General features: G+C 45.8%; 1 protein-coding gene across 2 annotated transcripts; it reads left to right on the forward strand.

Moving 5' to 3' along the window:
• The first annotated feature begins 118 nt into the window (after window positions 1-118).
• LOC136527717 (uncharacterized) lies at window positions 119-9,412 on the forward strand. Of its 2 annotated transcripts, none has more exons than XM_066520529.1 (7): window positions 119-705; window positions 2,562-2,856; window positions 4,743-6,157; window positions 6,446-6,556; window positions 6,924-7,075; window positions 8,859-9,001; window positions 9,089-9,412. In XM_066520529.1, exons 1-6 carry the CDS (start codon window positions 379-381, stop codon window positions 8,914-8,916), a joined length of 2,358 nt encoding a protein of 785 aa, XP_066376626.1. In that variant the 5' UTR covers window positions 119-378; the 3' UTR covers window positions 8,917-9,001; window positions 9,089-9,412. The 2 variants fall into 2 exon arrangements, with proteins under 2 accessions (XP_066376626.1, XP_066376627.1); XM_066520530.1 differs by having other exon boundaries at window positions 566-705; window positions 2,559-2,856.
• The last annotated feature ends 11,309 nt before the right edge of the window (window positions 9,413-20,721 follow it).

The following is a 20,721-nucleotide window of genomic DNA, read 5'->3' on the forward strand; positions in this document are numbered from 1 at the left end:
ACGTCCTATGCCGATTCTTCAAAATATAATTACCTTCCTTTGGGAAAAAAAAAGCGACTGGTTACTGGTGAGATCAGTTTAGCTGTCGGCTGACACTCGGCCCCCCGTTAGGCCGTTACTCCTGTTCACCACTTCTCCTACAGTCGCGATTTCGGGCTTTCGGCGTCGCTGCTGGCGCGACGGCGCCACGCCAAGCAAGCTTTCCATCACCACCTCCACCTCCCCATCTCTTCCAAGCAGGCGCCACGGCGCCACGCCAAGCAAGCTTTCCAAACTTCCCACCTCAGTTCTGGAACCTTCCAAAACCCCTCTCCCGTCCTCGCTCTCCTCCTCCTCCACCTAGGGTTGGTTCGCCTCCGCCTTCACCGCCAGCGCGCGATGGGGATCGGGCGGAAGCGGCGGCGCGGGGCCGGGGAGCTGGGCCGGGTGGCGGAGATCGTGATGGTGCTGGCGACCGCGGGCAAGGCGCGGGGGGGCTGGGCCCCGACGGCGGCCGAGAGCGCACTTGTGGCTGAGGCGCGGGGATCGCTGGCCGCCGCGGTGATGGGGGAGGTGGAGTTGCGGCCCAGGGAGCTGTTCCCGCGTGAGGCGGTGCGCGCGCTCGTCGAGGACCTCGGGCTCACCCGCGCCAGGGATCCCGCGGTCTTCGGGTATCGCCCGCTCAAGGCCTCCATTGCAGATAGGGTCCGCCTCACCAAGCGCAAGGTTTGGCGCTGACACCTCTTCTCTGATCGTTTATAATTCAGCGCTCGTTCCCTTTCCGGTAGCACTGCGTATCCTTGATTCAGATTTTTGGATAGTTAGCCTCACCTTGTGCATGAGCGACTGGGCCATGATTTTGTTATTTAGCCTCACTTCAAACTATATCTGATTCGATGCAATGAGTTGGAACAGCAGCTAGTTTTATTACTACCTGCTTTATGGCAATGCCATATAGGGTGCATTTGGTTTCCTGTAGTTGCAGCCTGGCTAGGATTGGAGCCTGGGCAGCCGAAGCCTGCTTCTAGCAAGCCAATCTATAGTTGTTTGGTTGCATGCATAGTCTAAGCCTGGCTAGCATCTGGTGTGTTTGGTTGTCAGGTTTGCATTGCATCGGACTACCTCTTCTTTATTCCGGTAAGGTTACCCTTGTCAGGCATTTCATCGCACAGCTGGTTTGCATGCTGTCTCGCTGCACGCGGCCAAGCGGCGCGGTGGCGCGATCACGCGCTCGAGTGGTGGCGCACGTGGAGAAGCAGACAAGCATGTGCTCCAGCGGGCAGGAACGAGTAGCGTATACGGGGCCGGGCCTGCGAGATCCAGAGCAGCACGGCGACCGCCACCAGGAAGAAGCCTGTGATGAGGAGCAGTGGCTAGAAGAATGACACCACGGCGCTGAGCCTGGGCCCGACGGTGGAGATCGAGACGGCGGCCGCGGCCATGAACCCCACCGCTACAGCAGCCTGCACCCGGTGCTCCCACATTACCTCCCCGAGCTTCCCCTTGGTCGCCCATGGCCGGATCGACAGCGAAGGAGGATGGCAAGTGGCGGGTGGTGGCCAGGCGCTCCAGCGGGGAGGACGAGCAGAGGACCACCGGCGGGGAGGACGAGTAGGGGACCTCCGGCGGGTGGTGGCCAGGCGCTCCGGTAGGGAGGAGGAGCAAAGGACCACCGGCGGGGAGGATGACCAGGGGACCTCTGGCGGGTGGTGGCCAGGCGCTCCGGCGGGGAGGACGAGCAGGGGACCACCAGCGGGGAGGACGAGCAGGGGACCTCCGGCGTGTGGTGGCCAGGCGCTCCAGCGGGGAGGAGCAGGCAGATCTCGCGTGCCTTCTCTACTCGACCGCGTGCGAAGGACCGGGAGCTGACGGGATTGGAGACTGGGCACTGGCCAAGCCTGGCTCCCAAAAACGGCCAGCCCCTGCGTTTTCGTAGAGCCAGGCTAGAGGGTGGTCGGTGGCTTCTTGGAGCTTGGCTTCGGGCTACAAACAGGCAACCAAACGGCCCAAAGGTGGCTTCCTGGAGCCTGGTTGGGGGTTAGTCACCCAACCAAACAGGTCCATAGTGACACAGTATAGGGCCACTGACTTGATGCATACTAGTGATATGCAGGGCCTTTTCTTTCGAACTAAATTATTTTCATTTAGTATGCATTGTATGCTAAACCAAGAAATGAGCAAGCCATGTGTTGCAATTCACTGAACGAATGCTAGATCTAGTATTTCACATCAAGATATTATAGTATGATTTTGCACGTCGTGAGCATCAAGACTACAAATGGAACCATGTACAAAGTTTAGGTATAAATACACTGTGCATCGCATGACAAAAATGGATAATTGGATATATTTTTTCTCTGGATATGCTAGTGCTTCTGAATTTTAGGTTTCCATTTGATTCCCTTATTTGTTATGATAAAGCTCTGGGTATAATCTCTCATCGCAGTACTTCAAATATGCTAATCTGTTATATATACTGTAACATAGTTAAATTGTACCATCATTGGCTCAGAGCATTCCATACAAGTTTGATGCCTCTTTACTGATCTTTTATTCTCTTTCCTTATTCATCCCTTAAGTAGATGGAAGGGAAGGATGCTTCTGCCCCTTCAACTACTGTCTCTAAAATGACAGCCTCAAGTGCAAAAAATGGATTCCAGCATGGAGCTTCTAAGGTCACCAGTGGATCGCCCAAGACTCTGTCAACCCCGATGGTATCCCAAGTTATCTCGAAGCATCCCCTGGTAAATGGAACACTAGCAGGGGCATCTTCTGTAAAATTACCTAGCAATCCTTCTGCTGTTTCACTGCCAACAGGCTCTGCAGATGTCAAAAAGCAAATTGTTGTTAATGGTTCAGATTCCACACAAAACCGAGGTACTCACATGTTTTAACCATCCCACTATCCAGGCTATAACGGATCTGCCCATAAGACCACTCATGCTTAATGTTTATGTATGAGATGGGTCTATTTATACTTGTCTAGATCCATTTGCAATTTGGCAAACTTGACTAATTATGAAGGTGGATTTGTTCATAGAAACAAAATGTAAAATCCTGACAGAATACAAACAAACAAAATAGTGAAATGACAAGAGGCCCTGTCTGCAGTGAATCTTTTTATTTCTCTTTGTTTTTAAGTTTAAACTTATAGAAGAAGGTTGAGAGAACACATGTATAATAACTTCTCAGATGTTAGGTCATTTTGTGTTGGTTTGTTTCGCTTAAGAAAAAATTGATCACAGCTGCACAGCTCATGTTTGGCACTTGATATGTCCCCATATAAAAATGTGACCATGCACTAAGATAAATATGTTTCTTTGGAAGCTGTTACCATCCTCCTAGAAATAGTTCCTTCCACTGGTACATCACAACATCATGCAAATTGGCATGTCGTGTAGCTCTGTAGTCTGTACTGGTCATGTATATTTTGCAATATGTAAACCTAAGATAAGGCACAATGCGATAGGAGAACAGTTTCCTTCTGTGCCGTATAAAAGTCCATGATACTTAGAATTCATAAACATAGTGAGTACATATAGTAGGAGTAACATACTCCTAGGAGTGCAAAATGTTTACCTATGTTTATTGGTCTGTAGAGAATGAGAGAGATATCCTGATTGCATGATTGGTTTTTCAGAATCCAATCTATGAATAAATTAAATGGACAGGAACAATTTTTATGTGTGCTTGCCAATCTCTGAATGGTGAACCTTTGTTCACATAGCATTCATATTTTTAAATCAATGTCACCCCTTGTATCCTAAATGTTAGGTTGCAAATGTATTTATAGAATGATTACAGTACCATTGTTATCTACATTGAAAAGGAAACTGCTCTACAGTCTTGTGCCTATTCTCCGCATTGGAGGGAGGCAAAAGCAGATAGGAAGATATAAATTTCTTTATTAGCTTAACTCATTGGGGTGGGAGGTGTGGTCATGCACCAACCTCCCAGGTTCGAGTCCTCTTCAACTCAAATTTGTGTGCCTATTTTCTTATTATTATTTGGAAACCCGCCTAGGTCCTCCCAGGTTGGTCTCATTTTTAACTAGGAAGTCAGCCTAGCTCAACTGTTTGGGTGGGTGGTGTGGTCATGCACCGAACCATCCAGATTTGAGCCCTCTCCAGCTCAAATTTGGGTGCCTATTTTCTTCTTAATGAAAAACTTCCTAGTTCCTCCTAGGTTGGTCACATTTTCTCTCTTAATGCAATGATACACAGATCTGTGTATTCGACAAGATAAATATTTTATGGGGAAAAAAAAATATTCACACTTAGGCATTACTGTACATTTCGATTTTGAATCCAAGACTTATTTTTTTTAATCTGCTATACACCCAACAAGAATAAAGCTTTTGGTCCCAAGCAAGTTAGAGTTGGCTAGATACCCAACAAGATCCACAAAACCAAGTTACAATAAAGGATAGTAATAAAATAAATTAGTAACTACTCCCTTTGTCCCTTTTCAAGTGTCCTCACATATTGAGGAGTCAAACGTATTCAACTTTGACCAAATATATTCAATAGATTATTAATATTTATGGTTCGTAATAGGTATCATTAGTTTAATCATTGAATATATTTTTATAATACACTTATTTGGAGATACGAATGTTACTAATATTTTCTATAAATCTTGTCAAACTTAAGAAAGTTCGAGCACGAAAATCTAGGTGACACCTTAAGGAGGGATGGAGGGAGTAGCAGTGAAAGATTTTGAATCTTCTGTATCTGAAATTATTTTCTCTATGTCAACTGTAGGTGAAGAAACTATTGTAGAGTTAAATAAATCAGGTCATCACACTACCAGTTCCAATCAAAGTTCCTTACAGAGTTCCTGTCAAGCAGAGAAATCTGTGGCCAAAAAGGGACGTGCTGTTCACCCGGTGACATCAAGTGTTGTTATGGGGTATCAAGATCCTAACAGCGAATTACCTATTCAAAGACAATCAATCTTCTCCAACCACAAGGCAATAGCAAAAAATGTTGAACAGGTTCTGCACCGACCTGCTAATCACTCTAGCTGGACTGTGCCTTCAACTGAGTATATGAATACTAGACTGGACTGTCAGATATGTAAAGTTGCTATCATGAATATGGAAAGTTTGCTTGTTTGCGATGCCTGTGAGAGGGGCATGCACTTAAAGTGCCTTCAGCATTATGGGAATCAAGGCCTGCCAAAAACTGAGTGGTATTGTCCAACATGTGTGGCCCATTGTAAGGGCAAACCCCTCCCTCCAAAATATGGCAAGGTTACAAGAACTATAGTTGCACCAAAGACTTGTATGACTGGTGGTGCACAGCCTTCTCAAGTAGCAGCAGAAAACCCAACTGAAACAGGTGGCAGTAGTTGTAGTAGTAAAATTCTAGCAGGCAATGGAAGTGTCATCAATCAAAACACCAACAAAGTTGGCAGCCCTGTGTGCAAGAGTGGTACATTGGCTTTAGATGCTGGTTCAAAATCACCATCAATCTCTGGTGCTGAACCTCAAAAGGAAAATGTTAAATACGAGGAAACCTCATCTGTAGAAAAGGAAGGAAATAACCCACCTTGTGGTGGCATACCTACAGAAACTGCAACATTATACAATGGAGATCAAAGTACCAGAGCATCAACATATGGTTCTGGCAATCTGTCAGGAGGGTCTCATATGCATATCAAGAGGAGTTCTTCAAATCCAGTAAATTATTCCAATCTGCAGTCTACAGAACTTTCTGGCTTAAAACATACAGACCATTCTTTCCTTGTTTCTTCTATAGAGACTTGTGAGAACACCAGAACACCTTACCGACATCCAAGCGAAAATGAACAGTTGCCTAGCACTAGAACATCAACTGATGAAATACATCAAGCAGATGGAGTCACTAATGATGGGATAGGAAAGCCACATAAACACAAAATTATGGCAGATGATGCCATCTCAGACCATGACAATGCTCATCAGGTGACTTCAAATGGACACATCTATTCTAAGCGTGAAACTGTAGGGGATTGTAAGGATAGATACGTAGGTTGCAGCACAGCCAGTATTGTGGATTGGGTTGGTGATGGCCTCAAATCTATTGATAACAAGACTTATTATAACTCCTGTAACATTGATGACGTAATATACAGTCTTCATGATCATATTTTGATTGCCACTGAAGGTAACAAGTCCGGTCCGTGTAAGCTGCAGGTATATGTTTGCTTTCTTATTGCCTCTTAATTACTTTGTACTGCATGTGTCATGATATTGAAAGGCTATCATTTCCCTCTTGAGTTTATACCAACCATTATTTGTAGTAGAGTGTGTGGTACTACTCTTTCTACAAACACAGGCAGGATTGCTAACCGTCTTACCTCTTTTACAGTCACTGTGGCAAGAGCATGACTCTGGTTCTATGCTTGTTTACAGTAGAGTGTGTGGTAATATATTCTTTCTGAAACACGGGCAGGATTACTAATTGTGTTGCCCATTTTACAGTCACTATGGGAAGAGCATGACTCTGGTTCTAGACTGGCTATGGTCAATCCTTATTTCTTAGGCTCCGATATTCCACAATCTATTAGCAAGCCATGCGTTGAAGAGGATGAGGTGAGCCAACTAACTATTGTGATGAAACTGGAAACCATTGGAATGTTTACCTTTCATAAGTATCGTGGAATCTCACCTGTGTCAGTATTTCTTTTAGATGACGTAAACAACCTATATAATATTGTACAGATACACAATTATTAAATCATTAAGAAATAAATTTATCAATCATAATGTAGAGTTTTTATTCTTGATGCTATGAAAAATCTTCTGCCAATTAGCTAGATCTGAGCTTTCTCATTTTTTTCTTGTAGCAATATAATATATTTATAAGCCTTGTATTCAGGAGGATAGTTCCTATAGTGATAGTTGATAAATTTTACTGTAATAACTTTCTGGTTTGCTTATTCCTGTTGTCTTCTTGAAGGTATATGGTTCAAACGATGAAAGAACTGTATTAGTTTCTACTATTTGTGGCCCTTGTGAGGTACTTCATGCTGACAAGTTTAGAGAAGAGACCAAGAGAAGACGTCAGTTAGACAGTTCAGGTTGTAGGTTGCATCCAATTTTCTTCTGCAGGTCTGTTTCTTATCCTTTAATATTTTCTATTACCTTACTTAGTGAACATATGTATTTGTTTGCAGAACTGGTTGCCCGACCCAAAACCATTTTGTTATTAATAAATGTACTCATTTATCAATGAAGAAAATCATGTGTAGCACTAGAAATAGGTCATGCTGCTGCTGGTTTGGTTGGTTTTGGTAGTTAGGATTTTCTCCGTGGCTAGTCTCACATTGATATAGCAAAGGCGGATACATGAATGGTAATTGAAAACTTAACCAAGGGCATAGCACTGCTAATTAATGACCAAATTTGTGGATGGTTGAGTTTGGTTTATTCCTTCCTCTAACACTGGCTTAATTCGTAACTGTATTTTTCTTTTGCCCTTGAAGAAGAGAGTTGAACAAGAATGATATCTAACTAGTTACACATCAAGAAAATGAAGGCATCACTGACTTTTATTGTCATTTTGTTGTCAGAGATTGTGTATTACTTTTGCCCTTGGAGCTAGTAGTGATCAATAACGGCACCAATATCATTTCCCATCTTGTTGCCACCCCTGTTGTTGATGCTTCCTACAACGGGCTGAGAACAGAAGCCCAGTCTGAGTACAAAAACCCACTCACACCCCCAAGAACAAAAAACTCGCCACAAACAAAGAAGAAAAACTTGACCAAGGACCACCAGAGCCTAAACTATTTTGCATGTTACTTCACATGGAGTCAGTTTTAGCATGTCTTCGGTGTTACCCTTGATATAAGCATATATTACATGTTTCAGTGGCTTTTTCCTTCAGAAAAAGAAACTAATCGCTAGGCTGCAAATTTCCAAGTGATTGGTTCTGATCTGGATGTATTTGCTAAGTTAGATTGAACTCATTAAGTGTCCACTGGCTATTAAATGTAACATCAGTGGCATTATTCATCAAATCAAGAATAGAAGATATTTACCTCTCAAGCTCTTAATCCTGCTCCCTAGTTGATGCCGCTTTCTCAGTCCTCACTATCTCCGCCAGCCTCATCCTGCTTGTCACGACGCACCAACCCTGAGGCAACTAGATAATGGCCCTGTTTGGATCTACTTATTTTTTTAGATAAAGTTTGGATCTACTTATTGGGGATCAACTTTTTGAAGTCTACTTATTTTATAAGTTAGCTTTTGTAAAAAGAGAAGCAGGGGAAAAGCCTACCGTTTGGCCAATCGCTTTTGATGTTGGAGAGAAAGAGGTACGGCAGCCTCCTTGTCAATGCCGAGGAGGAAGACTAGGAATGTCGGATGGCCCATCGCTCCACCATGGCCGCTTCGACAACCCACCACTCACCGTATCCGCTCTAGTTCCACCACCGGTCCACCGCTAGAGGGCTCCCACTCACGTGATGTCGCTGCTGTTCAAGCTCGGTTGAGGGAGCTCATTGGAGAGAGGGAGACGAGCGACTGCTCTAGTTTCGGCAAGCAGAGCAAGTTGGAGGGAGCAAGTTCGAAGGCTGATACCCACCACTTTTGATGGCGCCACGAGGAGATGGGCGCGAGTGGGGCTGGAAGGCGGCGTGAGGAAGACATGCAAGCCCACGAAGCACTTTGCTTTTAAGTTAAGCCACCCAAGAAGCAGATCCAAATAGGGCCGAAGAGCTGAAGCTTCCCTCTCCATCCTCGTAGATATCACCTTTGATCCCTCAACCTCCCACAAATTCCCCAACCAAAATTCTTACAAAAGTTTGCACATTAGTACAATTATTAACTACCGCAGTTGAAAAGGTTGGCTTTTTATATTTATATTTGTATTTGTATTTTTATTTTGCAGGTGGAATTATGATCAATCCACAAGCAGTCTGTATAAAGATTACAATGTTGACAATTAAGTAGGTTTCTGACATTCTTTGTTCTTTTGAAGAATTATACATCTAGTTATTTTCAATGGCAAACCAAGGGATTAGCTGAAATCAGGTTTGTGGTATGCTACCTTGATTGTGTTCATGCAACTAGTCTATGATATATACCAATTAATAAGATGTCCTCCACTTCTCTTTGCAGGACTGTAAAATTTGTAAGATGGGGTGTGGCTAGAAGAGGGTAGTTGGCTGGCCCTATTGCTATGTCATATCAGTCTGTATATATTCCTTTTCTGTGTACCATAATATCCTTGTAAAAAACGCACCTCTCTGGTTGCTCGATTATAACTAATAGCTAATATTACATCGGATTGGGGTGCGGTTGATTGCTACCACCTGCTTATTGGTACATGCGAAGTTGTTTCTGTAGAACTTTGGTGAGTTCCTGGAGGGAATTTAGTGGTTTGCCTGCAACTCCTGCATTCAGCTGTTCCCTTATATAGCATCCAGTAAAATTCTTGATGTAAGCGCGCTCGACAAGATCCTGGAGTTAATTGTTTCTTTTTTTTTTCCCCTTTCCGTTTGTTGTTCAAAAGTGGTCGGTGCTCTTGCCCTCCAAGGTGCTGAAGTAATATTGCCACGGACGTATGTGCATTGCAAAACCTTCCCTGCTGTTGGCAGCAAAGTGGTTGACATGCTTCTTCAAAGGAAAGATAACATAATGATGGAATGAAGTCTGATGCCCAGAACGGTTCTCAAAGTGGAAACTCTGCCCTTAAGGCCTGTTTGTTTGGGCTTCTTGGAAGCTTCTGGTAGTCAAAAACTTAAAGCTGAAACAAACAGCCACCTTCCAAGGCCAACTATGTAAAGTCAGAAAGATCACAAAAACCAAGAATATATACTGGAAGCACAGGTCCCGTTTGGCACAGAACTGATTCTCTGCTGAATCCAGTAGGAGCTTTGCCAAACAGTTTTTCAGAGAGAATTGATTCTCTACTGATTCCATAAAGTGATTCTCTCAAATCAACTAGGAAGGCGCTCCTAGGTGCTTGCCCAGGCGCGCTTACGCGCTAGGCGGAGGTTTGTCCCCTCGCCTAAGGGGGTAGGTGGCATCCACCCAAATCCGGAGCCGCACTGCATGAGGGAGGAAGCCGCGCCGTGAGCGGAGGCCACCGGTGGGGGAGGAGGACCGGTGGACGGTGGGCGGAGGTCGCTGGTGGGGAGGAGGACTAGCGGACGACGGGTGGAGGTCGTCGGTGGGGGGCGAGGAGCGGCAGGCGGCGCGCCGACCAGAGGAGACAGAGAGACAGAGGAAAACAGAGGACCGACGTACGGCGGACGGAGGTCGCCGGTGGGGGAGGAGGACCGACGAACGGCGTGCGCGTGCGAGCGGCGCGCATGCGGATGGCGGTTGTATGCTTGTGCAGCGGCGGCGGGTGACCGAGCAGAGGAGGAAGGGATAAGCGGATAAGGTGTTGGGGGACTTAGGCTTTGGGCCTGAAAGCATCTAGGCCCCTAGTTGGGTTTCGGTGATTAATGACAATACAAGATTACTATGACTAACGTGTGTTTTGCAGATGCAATTAAGTTAGGTCATGGTAATGGCAATTGATTGGGCAATCATGGTTGTCATGCCCTTGCAATGAAAATCGTTTCAGTTTTCAAAGGATGGACGACAAGGTTAAGGATGGACTAGTTCTAAGTGCCGTTTGGTGTTAAGAGACACTTAGAGTAGTTTAGGACTTTATTTTTCCTTTGGTCGTACTATTAAGGGGGGTATGGACGCGTAGCTTGACCTAGGTGAGTCTAGTGGGTTAGGTGTGGTGCATACTTATCAAATCTAGCACTAGGTAGCTCCTAAATAGCCCTTAGATCAATTGGAGCAAACTTCATTCACATATGATTGCGAGTTGGAAGTGAATGGAGGGTCAAATGTTAACCGGACGTTGGTTCCGGTGTGACCGGACGCTGGCGCAGAGTCCGGTCAGTTCATTTGATCAAGGTGAAGTCGTCTGGACGCGACCGGACGCTGAGTGAAATGTGAACGGACGCTGGGTGCCAGAGTCCGGTCAACTCTAGTAAGGTTCCAGAGAGGGAGAATCCTGATCGGACGTGTCCGGTCAGTGCTGACCGAACGCTGGTCAGGTTTCGGCTACTGATCGAACGCTGAGCAGCAAAGTGATCGGACGCCGGGTTCCAGAGTCCGGTCAACATCAGTAAGGTTCTAGAGGGCAGTTTTTATGACCGGACGCGTCCGGTCAGTGCTAACCAGACACTGGTCAGTGTCCGGTCACAACTTAACTTCTCGGTGGCGGGGAGAACTAATTGAAGCGTCTGGTCACCTTGACTGGAGCGTCCGATCACCCCGCAGTGGCACAAAACGGTTCGTTTTGAATGAGGGTGTATAAATACTTCCTCTATTCACTTGAGGGATCACTTTTGCTCATTCCAACAGCTGAGAAACACCCTTGAGAGTGCCAAAGAGAGCAAGGTCCTAGTGAGGTGATTGAGATTTGAGAATCCAAGAGAGAGGCCTCATTAGTGAAAGCAAGAGTAGCAAAGTGTGTATCCACCCTTCTCATTAGGCTTGTTGTGGTCAAGTGAGAGTTCGTGCTTGTTACTCTTAGTGATCACCATCACCTAGATGGCTTGGTGATGATTGGGAGTTTGGTGATCATCCGGCGGAGCTTGTGGATGACCCAACTCAAGTTGTGAGCGGTTGTGGGTGATTCACCACGACGGAGTGTCGAAGAATCAACCTGTAGAGAGCACTTGATCCTTGCGTAGATCAAGGGGGAGCTACACCCTTGCGCGGGTGCTCCAACGAGAACTAGTGGGGAGTGGCGACTCTCCGATACCTCGGCAAAATATTACCGCGTTCCTCCTTCTCTCTTTACTTTGAGCAATTCAATTCTTATCTTTACATTCATAGAATTACCATGCTAGAGTAGGATTGGAACTTAGGGTGCAAAACTTTTATGCAGTAGAACATTAGAAACACTTTCTAGGCACAAGGGGTGAAGTGGGCTAAGTGTAGGGTTTAATTATTGCAAAGAATTTTAGAATTAGCCCAATTCACCCCCCTCTTGGGCATCTTGATCCTTTTAATTGATATCAGAGCCTCGTGCTCACGTATTTAGGCTTAACCGCCTAGAGAAAGATGTCTTACGGGGATGGTCCTCCTCCTATCTTTGAGGGAGATGATTTTCCTTATTGGAAAATCCGTAAGGAGGCGTATCTAGAAGCTCTAGATGTTGGAATACTTAGAGCCGCCTCACAAGGTTTTCCAAAACCTCGGGATCCCATGCACCTTCAAGGCGATGAAGTAAACTACAAAAAATGGAATGTAAAGGCTAGAAACACCATCTTTAGAGGCCTTTGCAAAGATGTGTTTAACCGGATGAGGAACCACAAGGATGCCCATACACTATGGTCGGACATTTGTGCGCTCTATGAGGAAACTAAGAGCGAGCGTGAGGGACGATATCATCTCATAATGAAAAAACTTAATTCTTTTGAGATGCTTCCTAAAGAGAGTGCTAATGAAATGTACTCACGCTTGAATGTTCTTGTAGAGGAAGTCAATAGACTTGGACTCAATCAAATCCAACCATCTGATGTTGTAAAAAAAAATCTTGAGTGTTCTCCCCTATTGATAAATATGGGCATATTGTGACCGTGCTTCATCAAGGTGATCTTTCCACCGCTATACTGACTCAAATCTTGAGAAAGATCAATGCTCATGAGATGTGCATGCACATCACACCACAAGATGGCTCATCCTCTACCAAGAAGAAAGACAATGACTTAGCATTCAAGGCTAGCCAAGAGAGCTCAAGTGATGATGAAGTTGATGATGCAAGTCTTGCTCTCATGGTGAGAAAAACCACCAAGATGCTAAAGAAGCTCAGGAAGAATGGCGTCAAGTTTGATGGCAAGAAAAAGTTCTTCACTAGCACAAAAAGGAAGCCAATCTTCGAGATGGATTGCTATAATTGTGGAGAACTTGGTCATCTAGCTCATCAATGCACCAAGCCCAAGAAAGACAAGTACAAGAAAAAGTACAAGGGCAAGAAAGATGACTCAAGTGATGAAGATAATGATGAGAAGAAGAAAAATAAGCCATACAAGAAGAAGGATGGCAAGAAGGACTTCCACAAGAAGAAGAAAAATAGGAAGGCATACATCGTCGGTGATTGGCTCACGGACATTGATTCATCTAGTTGCTCATCTGATGATGATAGTGACAACGAGAAGGTGGCCGCCATTGTGATTGACTCTTCATCATCTTCACCGACACCACCGCCATCATCCTCTACACATCTATGCCTTATGGCCAAGGGTGAACGAAAGGTATCAAATGTTGATGATAGTAGTGGTGATGATCATGCTAACAATGATGATAGTGATAGTGATGATGATGAATTTGAATCATCTTCATATGATGATCTTGTTAAATTGCTAAATCAATACACTAAGATCATTAGAAAGTCAAGAGCTAAGAATGAAAAGCTTGAGATTAAGAATGACTCTCTTTTAGCTAAATGTGACGTAGCGGAAAAGGCTAGTGTTGAGCTTAGAGAAGCAAATGATGCTATGTCATTCAAACTCAAGGAGCTCAAATCTTCTAAGAAAGAGCTTAAAGATAAACATGATAAACTTGAGGGGATGCATAAAGAGCTCATCATTAGCTACAAAATGCTAAAAGAAGAATATACAACTCTCAAGATCAATCATGATAATCTTGTTATCACTCAACAATTTTTATCCAATGAGCCACATGATGCTACTAATGATGTTGTTAAAATTGATATAGCTACATCATGTGATGATTTAATTATTGAAAGCATTGAGCAAGGATCTAGTGGCAAAGGCAAGCAAGTGGTTGAAACCGACAACTATGATGAGTATGTCAAGCTCAAGCATGATAATGAAAAGCTCAAGAAAGATCTTGAAGAGCTCAAAACCACCAACACTATAGTGTTAGAAACTCTTGATCATGATGGTGATTTGATTCTTAAGAATGAGAAGCTCAAAGAAGAGAACAAGAGACTCAAGGAAGAGAAAAATGATGATGCACTCAAAGAAGAGAACAAGAAGCTCAAGTTGGAAAAAGAACATCTCAAGATTGGATTGAGCAAGTTCACAAGAGGCAAACATCTTCAAAGTGAGTTACTAATGAACACCATCATGAAGATGGATAGAAGTGGCATTGGGTACTTGGCAAACTAAGAGAAGAAGGCTCAAGCTCAACAACAACAACACAAGTCAAAGCCAAAGCCAAAGAGGTGTTTTGAGTGTGGACAAGAAGGTCACTTTGCCCATGAGTGTCAAACTCCACCACCACAACCCTTGCCCAAGCATGCTAGACCCTTTGCTTTCAATGCTCATTACATGCTTAGAAAGGACTCTAGTGGAAAGATGAAAGTTATGTTCTTAGGACCTCCCAGCAAGAATAGGCCTAATAAAATTTGGGTAGCAAAGTCACTTGTTGAGAAAGTGAAGGGCCCTCAACAAGTTTGGGTTCCTAAATAAGCTTGATCTCTTGTGTGTAGGTGAACTACAAGACCGGTGGAAGTCATTGGGTAATTGATAGTGGTTGCACACAACATATGACCGATGATCCTCGTATGTTCACCTCACTAGATGAAGAAGTAGATGGACAAGAAAGAATCACATTTGCAGATAACACAAAGGAAAAAGTTAAAGGATTGGGCAAAGTGGCAATATCAAATGATCATTCAATCTCAAATGTGCTATATATTGCTTCTTTGAGTTTCAACTTGCTATCCGTTGAACAATTGTGTGATCTTGGCTTTCAATGCCTATTTACTGAGAAGGAAGTGGTTGTATCCAAGAAAGATGATGATCAAGTGATATTTAAGGGATTTAGATACAACAACCTATATCTAGTGGATTTCACCTCCGAAGATGCTAACTTGAAGACATGCCTATTCACCAAAACATCACTTGGGTGGCTATGGCATAGAAGACTTGCTCATGTTGGGATGAGCTCACTTAAGAAGCTTACGAAGAATGATTTGATGAGAGGGTTGAAGGATGTAAAGTTTGAGAAGGACAAGCTTTGTAGTGCATGTCAAGCAAGCAAACAAGTTACAAACACTCATCCTACAAAAGCTTTCATGTCAACCACAAGAGTGCTAGAGCTCCTTCATATGGACTTATTTGGACCAACAACATACAAGAGTTTGAGAGAAAATCTTTATTGTCTTGTGATTGTTGATGACTACTCAAGATACACATGGGTATTCTTCCTTCATGACAAATCTGAAGTGGCATCATGTTTCAAGAAGTTTGCTAAGAGAGCATAAAATGAGTTTGAGGTGAAGCTCAAGAAGATTAGAAGTGATAATGGGAAAGAATTTGACAACACAAACATTGAAGCCTATTGTGATAAAGTTGATATCAAGCATGAGGTCTCTGCAACATATACTCCTCAACAAAATGATGTAGTTGAGAGAAAGAACCGAACATTAATCACACAAGCAAGAACAATGCTTGATGAGTACAACACATCTGAAGCTCTATGGGCGAAAGCTATCAACACTGCATGTTATGCATCCAACCGCCTATTCCTTCAAAAGTTTTTTGGCAAGATACCTTATGAGTTGCTCAATGGGAAGAAGCTAGACGTCTCCTTCTTTAGGTGTTTGGTTGCAAATGCTACATCTACAAGAAGCGGAACACCTAGGAAAGTTTCAAAGACGTTGTGATATTGGTTTTCTTGTTGGTTACTCATCAAAATTCAAAGCATATAGAGTATTTAATCATGCCACCAGCTTGGTTGAAGAAACATATGATGTAAAATTTGATGAATCTAATGACTCCCAAGGAGCACATGAGAATCTTGATAATGTAGGTGATGAACCATTGAGGGAGGCCATGAAGAATATTCCAGTTAGAGACATCAAACCACAAGATGATGTACAAGTGATTAATCCACCTTCTTCATCAAATGTGCCACGAGATGGTAACAAAGATAGGAGAGTAGAAAATAAAGATACTTATGTCTCCCATGAGCAAATGGTGACACAAGCATAAGATGTTGATGCTCCACAACCTCCCCCTCAAGTGGTTGATAGAAGAAATTCACCTCTACTATAAGCTCATCCACAAGATCTCATCATATGGAGTCCATCAAAGGGTGTAATGACTCGATCTCAAAAACTTGCTTCATTTATTGAACATCACTCTTTTGTCTCTTGCTTTGAGCCTACCAAGGTAGAAGAAGCTCTTCAAGATCCGGATTGGATAAATGCCATGCATGAAGAGTTGAACAACTTCATCCGCAATGAAGTTTGGACTCTTGAAGAGCGACCACAAGGTGCAAGAGTTATTGGAACAAAGTGGATGTTCCGCAACAAGCAAAATGATCAAGGTATTGTTGTGAGAAATAAGGCAAGACTAGTTGTAAAGGGGTTCTCTCAAGTTGAAGGGTTGGATTTTGGAGAGACCTTTGCACCGGTTGCAAGACTAGAAGCCATTCGTATCCTCCTTGCATATGCATCACATCATGAAATGAAACTATATCAAATGGATATGAAAAGTGCATTTTTAAATGGCTTTATAAATGAACTAGTCTATGTTGATCAACCTCCCAGGTTTGAAGACCCTAGATATCCTAATTATGTTTATAGGTTGTCCAAGACGCTATATGGGCTTAAGCAAGCCCCAAGAGCTTGGTATGAGCATCTTCGGGATTTTCTCATTGAGAAGGGCTTCACCATTGGGAAGGTCGACACCACACTATTCACCAAGAAGCTTGATGGATATATCTTCATTTGTCAAGTATATGTTGATGATATCATCTTTGGATCATCAAATGAAGATTCTTGCAAAGAGTTTGGTGAATTGATGTCAAAGGAGTTCGAGATGTCAATGATTGGAGAGCTTACATTCTTTCTTAGTTTTCAAGTCAAGCAAATGAGAGAAGTGATTTTTATCTCTCAAGAAAAGTATACCAAGGATCTTCTTAAAAGGTTCAATATGGATGAATGTAAGCCAATCAAGACACCAATACCATCTAATGGACATCTCGACCTAGATGAGGGAGGTAAAACGGTTGATCAAACTCTCTACCTCTTTATGATTGATAGCTTGTTATATTTAACCGCATATAGGCCTGACATCATGTTTAGTGTGTGTATGTGTGCTAGATTTTAAGCTAATCCTAAGGAAGCTCATTTGATTGCCGTTAAAAGAATCCTTAGGTATCTTAAGCACACACCAAGCATTGGCCTTTAGTATCCCAAAGGAGCTAGATTTGAATTAGTTGGCTATTCCGATTCGGATTATGCCGATTGCAAAGTTGATAGAAAAAGCGCATCTAGAGGGTGCCATTTGCTTGGTAGATCACTTGTGTCTTGTTCCACCAAGAAACAAAATAGTGTGGCTTTGTCCACCACCGAAGCACAATACATTGCCGTGGGTGCTTGTTGTACACAAATAGTTTACATGAAGCAAACTTTGCTAGACTATGGTGTAGTTGTAGAAAATGTACCTCTTTTGTGTGACAATGAGAGTGCGGTAAAACTTGCTAATAATCCGGTTCAACACTATCGCACCAAGCACATACATATCCGCCATCACTTTCTTTGAGATCATGTTGCTAAGAATGATATTTTATTAGAAGGTGTAAGGACCGAGGATCAATTGGTGGATATCTTCACTAAACCGCTAGATGAGGCAACATTTTGTCGGTTGAGGAATGAGCTTGTCGGTGTTTTGGACCGGGAGGTCCTCAACCAACTAGTGAATTTATCCTACGTGTTCCTGATTCTAGATGGTGATGCAAAAAGACACAAGAATTATACTGGTTCAGGCAATTCGAGCCCTACGTCCAGTCTGGGGGATCGATCTTGTATTCCTTGCACCGAAATGCTTGTAGTAGGGGGATACAAGCTAGGTGAGAGAGGGAGCCAGTCCCAGGTCTCGGCGTGGTGTGATGTGGGCTACTTGAGACGTTGCTCTCAGGCGGTAGGGAAATGTGTGTGTTACAGGGTGTTCTTCCTCGTCCGTCCCCCCTAAATGGCCCAAGTCCTCTCCTTTTATAGTTGAAGGGAGGACAAGGATAGTACATGTGCTAACTATACGGCGTCGTGCAAACAGAGGTGGCGTGTCTGAGCCCTGTGGCGGCATAGTCGTCGGAGTGGTCCGTCCTTGGAGCACTAGGGCGACGTGCTGGTCACATCTGATCCTGTGTGTCATGGGAGCTCCAGGGCTGCCTCGGAGTAGGTGCGGCGGTCAGCATGTGAGTCACTATGGACTAACTGTGCGTGAGGCCGAGGCTCAGTCGGTGCCGAGGCTGCACCGTAGGGGGGTCTTGATAGACACGAATCCTGAGATAGCCGAGACCTTGGTGCATAGTGCCGAGGCCCTAAGAGAGCGGTTGATCTGGTGCTCTGGCTCGGAGGCGGTGATGACCCAGGCCAGGCTATCCATGTCGTGTTGTTTTCGAGGCAGGGATCGTGGGGCATAGTGTAGTGCGGGCGCTGATCGTGGGCACAGTGTTAGAATACAGTGACCGGTAATCCCCGCCATGCCCTGTCTCAGCCGGTATGGCGCCGATGCGACCTCATGTCCCGTCAGCCATTCCACGGTGTCGAGCCGTTGTCTGGCTGAGATTGCAGGAGTGGTTGACGTATTAATGGGACATGACGTGCTGTCGGGAAGACCGGCTGAGGTGGGGGCGACAGGCTATGGATAAGTCGACCTCGCGCGAGACGAAGAATAAGGCCTCGCATGAGACGGAGATTGGTCTCCTTGCCGAGGCCTTCCGCAAGAGGTCTCGCGCGAGGCGGAGATTGTGTCTCCTTGCCGAGGCCTTTCGCAAGAGGTCTCGCGCGAGGCGGAGATTGCGTCTCCTTGCCGAGACCTCCCGTGAGAGGCCTGAGGCGATGCAAAGAGCCAGGTGGGCTCAGACAGGGCCAGTTATGAGCCCTTGGCTTTCCCTCTAACTTTGCCATTGATGGGATTTTAATGCCTCTTTTGGTGTACGCTCGGGGTACCCTATTTTATGGTACCCGATAGTAGCCCCTGAGCCTCAGGGAGGGTGAGTGCATTCTCCCTAAGGGTTTATAGAGACTTGATTTGCAGTCGCTCCCATAGGGATTGTGTTTTGTTTCTTGAGGTTTCAGTGGGTGCGCGCGAGCGCACCCGCCGGGTGTAGCCCCCGAGGCCCTAGAGGAGTGGAGTTATTCCTCCAGGGGCTTTTTTTCATTTTTCGTGTTTGAATGAGGAGTTTTATCGTATTTGTCGAGCCCACAAGTGTGAGTTTGGGTCGCGGGGGTCTCGGCGAGGTTGTAGGAAGATCCCTCTAGCCTCCGCACGGAGCGAGAGGTCCGTCAGGGGTTCCCCTGGCTTTTGGTACACCCTCATGCTTCCTTTTCGCTCAGAAGGAGGGGTGGAATGTGCCAGGCTACCCTCGATGGGCATGAGCGTTGGCACTTCTGGTGAGCTGTTATCGGGTGAGTCCGAGTGGAGGCCCGTGCCCCATTCGCTAGGGGACGGCTAGCGGTCCAGAGATGCACTCCAAGAGTACCAGCAGGTTTCTCTAGTGGGTGTCGAGGCTGTTTGCTGGGCCTCGGTGGCTCGGTGCCTCCCTACGGTGGGATCCCATTCGGAGACTTCCCTATCGGTCTCGGACATGACTTAGGACGCCCCGAGCGATTGTTCGCTCGGGCCTCGGCCATTCATAGGCTCGCCCCAAAGTCGTCCCTGACTCTGTTGCCGAGGGTCGCCGTGGCAAAGCGGTTGCCGCCCTGTTTGAGGTAGGTGTATTTTTGGTGGGGTCGTAGTGCCTTCCGTTTGCCTTTTGGTCTCGTGCTGACCTTATAGGTGATTTTTCCTTAGTCGGAAGCGGCCTACGGACGAGCTTCCCTTGGTGCCCCTTAAGGTGCTCAAGGCGAGCCCCGGCTCCTCTGCCCACTGGGTGGCAGAGGCACAAGCCGCTATACAACATGGCGTGGCGTCAGCGAGGGCCGACCCGAAGGAGCTGGCCACCTAAGGAGGGGCTGGGGAGGCGACCCGACACAGACGGGGGAGGGAGCGCTTCTGCCTTGCGAGGCCGAGGCTCACAAGTCGGATGGGGCCGGGGTGCCCTTGGTTGCCGAGGCCCCGGGGGTCTCTGAGGCTGAGGCGATGGAGGCCGGGGCGCCCAAGACCGCTGAGACCGCAGCGGTGGAGGTCGGTGCTTCTGTGACCACCGAGGCCACAATGGCTGAGACCAAAGCCCCCGAGACCATCGAGGCTATAATCGCGAAGGCTGGAGCCCCGAGATCGCCAAGGCCAATGTGATGGCAGCGAGGCCGTCTGTCTAGGAGGTGGAGATGAAGGCGGTGGAGGCCTCGGTGGCACCCTTGGTTCAGGGCCCACCGTTGTTACGAGAGAGCACCCGGGAGGCGGAGGTCTATTCGATCTCCTCCGATGATACTTCCTGGGTGCGGGAGGTGGTCGACGTCGAGGAGACCGGCACCGTGGAACAGCCGGCTCTGACCTTGGGCAAGGGAAACTCGGCCCTCGTGCGGGCGCGACCCAAGCCTCACAGGTGGGATCACCCGCGGGTATTGTGGCAGAGCCGGGACGACCCTGAGGGGGAGCCTCTGTTTGCCCTTGAGGACATAGCCAAGGGTGGGCGCTAGGGCACCTTTGAGCAATACTGCTAGCTGGCGGAGTGGTCACTATGGATGGCACTGTCCGTGGTGGCCGACAAACTGCCCGGAGTCGCCCAGGTTTGTGTTTTCTTTTCTCGCGCGACGTTGCCTTTTTCTAAGTTTTGTTGCAATCAATGACCCCTGTTCTGCTTCCCTAGGAGCT

Source organism: Miscanthus floridulus, chromosome 19, assembly GCF_019320115.1.
Source record: "Miscanthus floridulus cultivar M001 chromosome 19, ASM1932011v1, whole genome shotgun sequence".
NCBI classification, from domain to species: Eukaryota; Viridiplantae; Streptophyta; class Magnoliopsida; order Poales; family Poaceae; genus Miscanthus; species Miscanthus floridulus.